The sequence below is a fragment of the Cyprinus carpio genome, chromosome B7, assembly GCF_018340385.1.
Source record: "Cyprinus carpio isolate SPL01 chromosome B7, ASM1834038v1, whole genome shotgun sequence".
Lineage (NCBI taxonomy): Eukaryota > Metazoa > Chordata > Actinopteri > Cypriniformes > Cyprinidae > Cyprinus > Cyprinus carpio.
In genome coordinates this window covers 29,349,854-29,361,962 of record NC_056603.1, presented here as the reverse complement: position 1 = coordinate 29,361,962, position 12,109 = coordinate 29,349,854, and the positions used below count along the sequence as shown (strand labels likewise).

The following is a 12,109-nucleotide window of genomic DNA, read 5'->3' as shown; positions in this document are numbered from 1 at the left end:
AAACTTCTAAACAGTTGTGTATATAATTCACCAAAATATAAATTGTATTTATACAAACAAATATATATTCAATATTTACAGATATCAACAAATCATAAAACATGTATAAGAAAATCTTTATTAACAACAGAAATTTCCATGAATTCTTGGGATTTTGTTAATTTCCATGACATTTTCAGGCCTGCAAATCGTGCTTCTAGCAAGTCACCTGAATAATAATACATTGGCTTTAACTGGACAGATACCACCACAGTACGCACATACAATGGGACCACACGCTTACAATGTGAAGGCTCAGCATGTACATCATCGTATTGGTTTCTGACTTATCTTTTTCAGAATGGCCTTAATATTTTTGTTGTTTTTACTGTCAGGACTTTTCCCCCTGCTTGTACATTTGATAACAGAAATCTATAGACGGCGCAGATGCATAGTAGACAGATTAGCTCAGGCGGTAATTTCAGTCACCCCCAATGGCCTGTAAAAGCAGGCTTCCAGGACCTCTATCAGCAGGGCTCAATCAGCTCTGCCGCCCTCCCCCACACGACTCGGAGCTCTCCTGGCTCTCTGCGAACAGCCCCGCAGACATGAGCGCACCAGGCCACAGCTGATCTCTGCAGCTGGCCTGCCCGCTTGCCTCACCCCCTCCGCACAGAGGCCAGGGCCTGGGGAAGCCAGGGCAAGGGTGGATGACGGGTGGATGGATAGATGCGTGGATGTAAGGAAGGGAGGAGGGGCGTCATTGGAGGAAGAAGCGAAGGAGAGGGATTTGTGGCCTTTCAGTCCGTCTTGGGCTCTTCATGCTTGGTTGAGCGCAGTAACAGATAAGCGCACCCTGGAGCTCTGCATAATGACCAGCTACATCCACTACACTTCACACTAGTGCCACCAGACTCCTACACCACTACAGATGTCTGATCTGAGCCTGTGTCAGCACACATTGCTTCCAGCATCTTAAACACTCCTGTGTGTGAGTGGCTAAAGCTGAGGCTGCTCAAATGTCATGTACAGTGCCTTGCTAAAGTATTCACAACCTTGACTAATTCACAAGGGCCATTCACACAGAACGTGCTGTTGCATTCAAAAACAGCTAGAAGCAGGGCAGTGACAGGGAAGAGAGGGGGTTTTAAAAAAAGTAGCTTCTTGTAACTTGACACAGCAATTTAAAAACAGTACTCATGGAGTGAGATGCTGTAAACAGTGAGAAAACATCTGAAAACGTCGTTCTAGTGCATGTTTATATAGGTCTGCTACAACTAATTGATAATAATCAATAATGAAAAGAATCAACAATGAATATTATTAACATTTTTTTAGGACAAATCAACTGTTTAATCAATTATAAAAATAATCGTTATTAGCAGCACTATTTATATAGATCTACTGTTTAATGAAAGAAAACAGTGTGAACAGTCCCTTAGAGCCAGTTAACAAAAACAGGTGTTTTAGTATAAAACATGCATTAGTCCATTGGTTCTCAACCCGCGGCCCGTCACAAATTCAAATGTGGCCCACCATGTTAAACGCAGTTAAAAAAAATAACTTTTTGTTTTACAATTCATTTTAGTTTTTACATTAATTTAAAAATGTACTAAACAAATATAAGCTATAATTTTTTTGTTATGTAAAAATAATTAACATAACGCATTTACCGAACACTTACAAGCGCACACTTTGGCAGAATTCCAAAAAATGTCAGCGAAGGAACACATACAAACAAGAATAGTCGCAGTATCAGCAGTGAAGGTAGGAGTGCTGGACTTTCGGTTCGCCCCGGCACTCACTCGAAGATGTTCAGGCAAAAGGAAACACCCACGCAGCAACTATCCTTAATTGCAGAAATGTGGCAAAACATCTTTGGAAAGATTATTAAATGCAAAAGTGCTTTCCATATTTGGATCAACAAAGGCTACATTTGTGAACGCACATTTTCTGCAATGTCGCGCGTCTTACCGACTGCAACTTTTACAATTCGCAACTTCATTTTGCCGTTACTCCTGTCGAGTTGAATTTCACAAAATTGGTCAGCTCCTGACAGCATCAGGTGTTTTATTTATGGTGAGTAGAATTATTTATTTATTTAAATGAACATAATCGATTAGGTATCATAATATTTAGGCTATAATATTATAAATCTGGTTGGTTTGTATTGGTGACATAATATGTAAATGATATGTGTGCGGCCTGTGAGACTTGCACTTGGACCATAGTGTGGCCCAGTGGAAAAAAAGGCTGTTAAGACCACTCCGCCACATAATGCTGCCTGTTCAATTTATTCTAAGATGTCATGTCAAAAAACTCACTAGAAGAATAAATAATAGAATGTGCTGTCTTTAAATATCTCTAAAACCTAGGGACTTTTTTTATAAGAAAAAACACTTGTGCAGCAAAGATGCATGAAACTGATCAAAAGACTTTTGTGATGTTACAAAAGATTATTTCAAATAAATGCTGCTTTTAAACTTTTTTATTTATCAGCTCCAGAATTAAAGTCTGGTGTAATGGCAGTTGAAAATTCTGCTAAAATTTCGTTATTTTGACTTGTAATAATATTTCACAATATTACTGTTTTTGCAGTATTTTTGACCAATAAATGCAGTGTTGGTAAGTATAAGAGACTTCAAAAACATTTAAAAAATATCACTGACCCCAAACTGTTGAATGGTAGTGTATGCGAATACAAAGGTAGGGCCATTATGACATATTTGGAAGGGTAGGTGGAAGACAGACATGCTTAAGAGAATGCATTAGTGAGCAGAGAGAGGAAGGAACGAGTGACAGGCAGGAGGAGGATAAAATGAAGGCATACAGGGAGGAGGTGGAGAGAGAGAGAGTTCTCGAATGCACCTGCGGCCCTGCTGTGTTGTGTAGCTGCTCTACGGGATCGTGCACCTGAGCAGCACCTGGTCACAATCAGAGTCCCAGCCAGAGCAGCGGCCCTCAAAGGCCCCACACGTACACCTGCCTCTACCGCTACACACCAGGGAACCAGAGCACAGCGTACAGCTTCATGCTCTGCCTTAAGGAATAATTTAAAAGCAAATAAATAAATAAATCACATGCAGTACGAGATACGTACAGATAAGCTGAGCACCGGGACAAATCTTTTTTCCTTCCCCCAGCTAAACAAAAGGATGGTGAGATGCATCTTGGCATCTCTGTGCTGCTCCTCTTGTGCACACAGAAAGAAAACACACCCAGGCTACAAAACGCTCTGCACACTTTGCATTGTCACTAAATGACTGCATAATTTCATTTCCTGGAAAGCCATTAGGTTTCATCAAAGGAGATGAGAAACAGATGAGAACAATTCTCTTATGCATAGAGGATTCATTTAGTTGCGCGGCATGTGCGGGAGCACCACGCTAACACCACAAGTACTGCAGGCAGAAAGTTGGGATGCAAATTTCAGAAATTAGTGTGCCGTTCCACAATTATTTTGCACATGGCGTAAGCGTGCCAAGAGAGATTAAATGACTACAAACTACCTGTGTGACACTCAAAAACAATACGCTACTCCAAGCATGCAGAGCGATATGAACTGAATATATAATTCTGCTAAATGAAATGGCCTAACCCTAACCTAACCCATGACTCAAAAACTTTTAGGGTAAGGCTAAGATTGTACCGAAACTGCTGGATCTCTGGCCCTCATTCAGAAAGGTTTCAAATAGGGATGCACTGTACAATTACTGATAAACTGATAATATAAGTCGTTAAACAATAAATTGCAGTCATTCAATTTCTACACTACTTTTACTAAATAAATTAAATACTAAAAACTCGTTAATAACAGCACCAGCACTTTGGTGTAGTTAAGCCACAAATCAGCATATTAAATATTATATTCATATTAAAATAATTTCTGAAAGATCATATAACAGTGAAGACTGGAATAATGGCTGCTGAAAATTTAGCTTTGCCATCACAGGAATAAATTACATTTCAAAATATATTAAATAGTAAACAGTTATCTAAAACTGTAATATTTCAAAATATTACCATTTTATCATATTCTGAAAAACAATTAATTGCACCATTGGTGATCAAAAACAATAACAATTCTTACTGAGCCCCAAATAAAATCTTACTGTGTAAACAGTATATAATATAATGTAATATAATATACTGGTTCAATAAAATCTTCATACGTAATCAATTAATTTAAAAACTGAAATTAAAACATTTATTTTACACAATATTTGCTTAAATTTTACAAAAAAATATCGGAAAACACGAACCAAGCAATTTAAAGTTCAGAGTTATTGTTGTGTGATATCTATCACGAGTAAAGCTGACAATCTGAGACTCATTTCACACGTTCACCTTTGCTTTCTTTTGCTAAGGCTACATCATTCGGGAGCGCCAGAACAACAGTAACACTAAAAACAATATCTACTGCCGTCTTCATACAGCGCTCCTGGGAGAGGAGCATTTAGGTGCCACTAGGGTGAGAGGTGGCAGACCAGCCATGGTCTTCTTCTCTGGGGAAGAGACGGGGATTGAGATTTGACCTGGGGGAGCGCTGGTGAACCTTCTGATGTCCCAGGTGAGGAACACAAGCTCCTGGGTTACATTAGGCCAACTAATAGATTTGATCTAACAGGCGATATCACACGTGTGCAATCACTAGATGTGTCTTCAGAGATCAGCGCTGACTAACACAGCTTAATATAGATGTGTACAGAAGGCCTGAACCCGGCAGAAGAAATCCAAGTCTTACTGAATCACTTCAGTTGGGAACAGGGCTGTATGTGTGTGTGCGTGTTGATGCTGCTAATAATAAGCAGATTATATTTAATAGAACAGAGAGGATGTGCAGCAGGCCATAGGAACGTGAGTGCATCCACAAGCCAGTCAGCATTGTTAAAAATATAGACAGGCACATGGATTGAAATGCTGGCGAGTGACAAACACACAGTCACATGCTCAAACATACACACACACACACAGACTCACTTATGGTAATTAAATCAAATGGACTAATCTAAACCAGCTGAAATCTTTCATGAGTGGCTTGCGGAAGAACAGAGGAGTAAAAAGAGAGAATTTCTCAGATACGAGGAAGTCCAGAAATGTCCTTGTAACATCTTTTGTCTCTCTTTGATGCTCAGCCATCAGTGTGACTGAAAGCAGAAATCCAGAATTCCACAATGAGATGGCAACTTCACTGAATTCATCAGACGTCCTCTTCTCTCTCATCTCAAACTTTCATCTCATCAGAGAATGTGTGATGTCGAAAATTCAGTACATGTCATCTTGAAAATAAAACCAGGAGGCCTTATGAAGAGGAGAAAAAAAAAGTGTTGAGGTTGAGTTAAAGTGAGATCTTTATGAAGGGTCACTGAACGATAAAGGTCATTGATGACTTTTTCTGCATTTTTGGTGTTGAATTGGAAATGTGTGGAATGGATTCTTTTAAACAGATTTAAAGTCACACTGTAAAGGAAGTAGCAAAACATATTTTCTTCCATATTGTGACATTCATCTGAGTGAAAAAAGGTCATTGAAAAAGAAAAAAGAATGTAGGACCGGGACTGTGTTGCTGATTGGAGACAGAAGTGACTATGAGCTTGCATTCGATTGTGAGAATTCAATTCTGGCAAGTTAAAATGTATAGTCTTGCTCTTAGTTTTTGTCCAATCAGATGCTCTCTAACAAGAGTGTCCACCACAATCATTAATCGTTTGACAGCACTACTTTTTAACAGAAACACAAAAGTTTTCATTTAGTCTCGTTTAATTTGGGTAATTAAGTAATTTAACTTGTATGCTTTCCAGGGTGTTGTATTCTCAGGTAATAAACCAGTGGGAGAGCAGTAAACTTTGTTGGTAATGAGCTGCCACCAACTAGTGCAGCTGATTTTACTATTTTAGAATGCTTTTTGGTCAAGATGAAGTGCATCCACAATGCTAAGATGTTTACCTGTTGTAACTTATCCACATTTTGTGAACAAAATAGATGAGGACACTGTAAAATGCAATAATCTTAGAAGTGCAAATTAAACGCCATTGTTTCAGTCAATGGTTTTGGCCCTCTAAAACTGTTTCCTGAAATTTAAACTGCATTAACAAACAAATTAGTCACAATGTGATCAAACTGTACGAGTCATAGCAGCTTATTCTGCAGCTTTCAATGCAGTTCTGCAGCCACAGATTTCATTTAGCCCTGCTGATGACTATTTAACACACCGCTTTTGGTGAAAGTGTTCACTGAAATGAGCGTGACCCAACAGACCAGCACTAAACTCCAGCGGAGGTGAGCATTTTGCCAGGAAACACAGCTTCCTGAGATCATGTATGTGCATTCTTCCCATCTACCGCAAATCACAAGCTTCCCTTGAGCTGCAAAGCAACAAGCTTCACCTTAGGTTTCAGGAAGTTTACAGCAAAACACATGTACAACTGATTGCAGCGTTTTTTTCCAATGAACATTCAATTTAAAACTCATGTACCGTGTTTTGTTGTAGACCGTTTCATCAAGTCTAAAGCCAGGCCGGCTCTATCTGTGCCAACTGTTACCCATGGAGTTTGGAATGTCAACAAAGTACTAAACTAATTTGTCTTTTGTGATGGTAATCTGTTTGACCAGTAAATACAAGCTGCGCTGAAGAAGCAGGATTCTCTACGTGCATGCAGATTTCTTCTTAATCTAAAGCTGCATTAAGCCTTATTAAATTATGCTTAAAACTTCAACATAGTCATCATTATGCAACACGCTCCAGTGTTATAAACAGACAAGCACACAAGCAAGCACAGTCTGTGCACTATGGTTGGCTGATCAATTGATTATAGGGTTAAACTGCACTACAAGTTATGTTAAGGCTTCTGAAAATGGAACAGAAATAATTTTTGTTTTGCAGAACTGAATTCACATCGGACAAAGTTAGTGATTACGCATTACTCTGTGTCATCGGCTGCCGCATCAGAGGATCATGTACAGGACAGGACGGTTTTAGCCGTCACAGTGTGAGTGCCACGTGCGAGCGGAAGGCGAAGAGGATGCTGGGTAAGAGGATTGGATCAGAGCACTGGCACGTGCGGCGCAGACCGACTGACCTCTGACCTCAACACTCTCATGGGCTTTCTTCAAGCATACACACAAACACAGGCAATAATACACACCACCACATTCACTATCACCAGCCCATGGGGTCTTAATGCACCATATAGGAAGATGATGCAAGAAAGCGAAATATCTATCCACTCAGAGACAATCCTCAAAGGTAACGGCGCAGTAAAGGCGGACTGGGATCACATTTTGCCCCTATCATCTGATACATAGTTCTACATAAGCTCAAATCCATTACCAACACAGCAGAAGAGAGTGTGACCTTTAAAATGGATCTCCATTATTCAGAACAAGCAGCGGTTACTCTAATTAAAATGTTATGTCAAATAAACAGTCATTACCAGCCATCTGCCTAGCACTATAAACTGTAACAAGTTCATTATCATACACAATAGCTGACCCCAGGTAACCCCAAGCTGCTCTCAACATGTCATACTTCACTTAGAGAGCGCATGGAACCAGGTCAACGCATGCAGCCCCCACAGGCATATTTAAGACTACTAAATGAAGCATTCAAATTAAACCGCTTAATGGGATAATGGTTTATGAAAGCAAATCAGAGGCATTTCTTATATTAATGTCATTGACAAACAAGGTTATACGTTAGTTGAGATTATACAGTTTAAATGAAGCGACATTTTATGTATTATTTATTTATTTATTCAAAAACGAGATTCGAGAAGGTTTTATCAGCCACAAACAGTTTGAAAAGGTAAACAAACAAGTGCCAGCCTACGATTTCTATTTCCTTCAAGAAACTGCAGACCACCGGGATTTGTCTCGAGATAATCCACTTAGATTACCACGGCTCTGTTTTTAAACGGCACACGCAGGGAAAAAAATGGGTCACATAAACCCACGAGTATCTCATAGGCCAGGGTTCCCTCAGAAATGCCATTCATGTGATGGTAATGCTTAATTGTATTACATTCATATTCCAGCTCTGCCTTTTTCATTGGTGAGTAATAACCTTTCAGAGATGATTTAATGAGGTTGCTCCGGAATGGGTAATTCCATGTAAATCCCAGATATTACTGCTGAAATTCAATTTGATAAGACTCGGCCTCCTCGTCCAATCCCAGCAAGATAGCGCAGGCAATTTAGCCGTGCAATCAGATTGTCTAATTCCCTGACACATCATTGTTCCAGATCATTTCCATATTTTGCTACTTATAGGCATAATTAGTGCCGCATCAACAGGACAGAGGAAACCAAAACATCCTCCATACCTCCACACACACCCAAATGCAGATCAATTGGTAGAGAGATAACATTTTATTCCGGTGGGCTTCGTGCAGTAGCACCCATCCGTAAACTTGCCACCTTACATGGCAACCGGTCTCCAGGGTGATGCTACAAAGAGCCAGTTTCAGCAGCCCATAAAGCTGTCATGTGCGAGCACATCACAATAGCAGCAGACAGAGAGACCTAAGATCTAACAACATCCATCAATCACGTTCAAGGGATAAACAGCCCCTTGTGACTCTAATCAAGCCATTCTGTCTGATAAATATATAAGAAAATGCTGTTTTTGTCATTATCTTAATCATCTTTTCAACAAAAATACTAATAAATGTACAATTTAAAGCTTGATCACCACGAATCTCATGTAAATTAGTAAGAACAAACACCTTAATAAACAAATGACACCCTGCTTATTAATAAATAAAACTGTGGAACTAAATATATCATATACTGATTACAGATATGCTATCTTATGGAAAAAAGCGTGCAATCTTTCAGAAAGAAAACAGTTATAAATACAGCAATGGAGTGTTTACTTCACAATGACAGAATTATCCTCAACATCAACATGTTCCAAAATTACACAACAGAAATAACCGTGTGCGATTTTCCAAATCTGCACTGCACATCATCTTGATGCTGAATAATGTGTATTATGCTTTGTGTCTGTGGAGTCAGCAAACAAGCAGTAAAACCAAGGGCCAAACAAGCACAAACTCACAAACTGATACAGATGGAAAATTATTTGAAACATTTTTGGAAGCAAAAGAGGAAGTGGAGCGAGTTAAGTAGAGTTTCACACACCTCTTCGGAAAGAGGAGAGAGATTTGAGAGAGTCCGTGGCTGAGGGGGTTTGTGTGTGTGTAAAATGATCTTTGGCCCATCTGTTTGTTTCACTACCACCCCTGAAACCCCTCCTTCACTCGTTCTCTCTCGCTCTCTCTCTCCTTTCCTTCCCATCCCTTCTCACTCTCCTCTGCAGAAAAATGCAATGTGCCACTGGAAGAAGCCGGTGGCTTTTGTGATGGAAAACTGTACTGATGGTGTGACTTCCACCCTGGAGGAGGGTCAACTTCTGAAGACAGTCACAGCGCAGGAAGATGCTAAAGAAAAATTCATATAATATTGCATTATACTGTATATAATAACATAATATATAATGAATTATATTTCAAATAAATAATGCATTTCTAATACAACATTATTATATATTATTAGTCAGTGCAGTCTGTTTTCCATTCATGAACGAATTACTAATTAATGAATGGATAAAAAAAGATTCATAAATCTGTGTGAATCATTCTGACGAATTCTTCAGTGAATCTGTCAGCACAGTTACTGAATCTGACTGACTAACTGAGTGAGTCATCATGACTTTCATGTCTGACTCAAAAAGAGCCAGGATTATAATCTTTTATAATAAATAAAAATCAATCATTTTTTAATGTATCTTTTACGATATATAACTGTTTTAATGTTTGGGGTCAGAAAGATTTTTGCACAAAATTGTTTAAAAGTGACAGTGAAGACACTATGATGTTACAAAATATTTCTGGAACTGCTTTTAACAATAGTAATAATGAGAAATGTTTATTAATAATCAAATCAGCATATACAAATGATTTCTGAAGGATTATAAAACACTAAAGACTGGTCTAATGGCTGCTGAAAATTCAGCTTCGCCATCACAGGAATATATTGCTATTTAATTGATTTCTATTTTATTATAAAATATTTAAAAATACAAAACATATACATATGTATTTTTGATCAAATAAATGCAGCCTTGGTAAACATGAGACAATCTTTCTGAACCCAAACTTCTGAATAGTATTGTATAAAATTCATTTTTATTTATAATCTTATATATTTATATTAAAATAATTAAATGTTAAAATGTTTAAATACATTTCAGTGTGCAAATACACAACATCCTCACACATCTCTGGCACTTCCTGTGGTGACTGCCTTCAGAGAGAAATGCCTGATCAGTCCACAAACTGCTAAACGGATTGATAATAGAAAGACGGGTGTGAAAGCGAGACAGGGTCAGAATCACCTTGGATACTCACCCATTATGCTGGAGCTCATGAAAGGTGTTGGGGACAATCCTTCATGGGACACTAATCGACTGTCACTCAAGTGATCAGCATAATGAGTGCTGCCTCCAAACCCCTGGGGGAAAGAGATCACAGCATTAAACACATTATTAGCTGGACCTGCTAATTGAGTGCGATGACACTCTTCTAATTACTGGGGGAAAAGAGGGGAGCGCGACTGGTCAACTGTCCCCCGAAACGATCAATATTTCTCCACTCTCCTCATTAAAAAACACTTTCTTCAAAGTCTTTGATGAATTTCATTAAAAGGGCAAACAAAGCCCTGAAGAGAAAATAGCACTTGTGCTGTGATTGTGTAATTGTAATAAAGCTAATGGGGCACAAACAACAACAAAAGAAGCCATTTGCATTCATCAACAAAATTCATGTCATATTAAAATGGTTTGTTTGATTCCATGCTTTCTCCTGCCATTCCATATAGGGATATAATAATAATTCAGACATTACTTTTTGTTTTCTAACGATTGAGTGCACTGTGTTTTGCTCACTTTTTTAAGATCAGTGCTACAACTAGCACACATCTTTAGAGATGCTTCTAGAAGTTTCTAGCTCGATTGTAAATGCCGTTGCCAGGCAACATTTTGGCTTTGTGTGGCAATCCTACTTTTTGTCAACCTAACATTTCTATGTGGTATATTGTTTAAAAAAAAAAAAGTGCTTGACTGGTAAGGACTGGTGTGCATACGACGCCATCACAAATAACATAAAACTGATGAAGTGACGTGTTTACTAGAGCTCGACACAGATCATGTCTTTATGACAAAAGCCTGCTTGTACTTAAAAAGTAGAATAAATAAGTCAGGTTCTCTCCTCGGCAGCTGAGGTCTGCCCTTTCATGACCGTTATCAGCTTTAGGGGGCTTAGGTCTAAATATCGGTCACAGTATGGGCCTTTAAAACTCAGAGTCCCCCCCAATAAAAGATGCTCTGTACCTGTGTTAATCCTGGAGCCGGGGAAAATCCGCCTGGCGCTACAATCAAATGTGTCCCCCAAACCATATTAACTCCATCCTGAGGGGCCTACAGCTGCCGGCTGTCCATTACTGTGGGCTTTTCCTTCTCTGCTTTCAACAAAAAATATATCACGGACTATTACTATTGGTGATTTTTTTGTGTCTGTTTCCCAAACGGATGGTGATTGAGTAATTTCAAAGGCAATGGAGTGTTGTGCGGGGCACAATCGATGCAGAGAGGTTCCCTATCGTGTTCCTGCCGTTTGTGTTAATAGCACTATGAACTGCCTGACTAATGGCTTCTCCCCCTGAAGAGACACAGTGGGAGGGGGTGGCAGGCGAAAAACAAGCCCCCGAACTGCAATGTCCTCCCCAGCAATTTGGTAAGCATGATTTAGTAAGCTTTCCAACTGAGGTTAGCACACAGATGCAGGCAAATGTATGCACAAATACAATTAAAGGGATAGTTCACCCAAAAATTCAATTACTCAACCTCATGTCATCCCAAACAAATTAGACTTTCATTTTTTTTTGGAACAAAAAGGAAGACATTTTAATGAAACCTGAGAAACATCTATTCACCCAAAACTGTCAAGCTTCGAAAAGTTCAAAAAGACATCAAAAAAATTATCTATATGAATCAAACTGTTTAATTCATGTCTGCTTCATATGGAGGCCCTTTTCTACCACCAAATCAAAAAAATAAATAAAACAAGGCAAT

At 38.9% G+C, this 12,109-nt stretch overlaps 1 protein-coding gene across 5 annotated transcripts in view; it reads right to left on the bottom strand.

Annotated features, from left to right (window-relative positions):
• LOC109092866 (transcription factor 12-like) overlaps positions 1-12,109 on the bottom strand; it is a 114,189-nt gene that overhangs the window by 59,221 nt on the left and 42,859 nt on the right. For all 5 annotated transcript variants that reach the window (XM_042728249.1, XM_042728251.1, XM_042728250.1 and 2 more), the window contains exon 5: positions 10,389-10,491. In XM_042728249.1, coding sequence (XP_042584183.1) covers positions 10,389-10,491 — 103 coding nt within the window. The remainder of the gene's footprint in view (positions 1-10,388; positions 10,492-12,109) is intronic.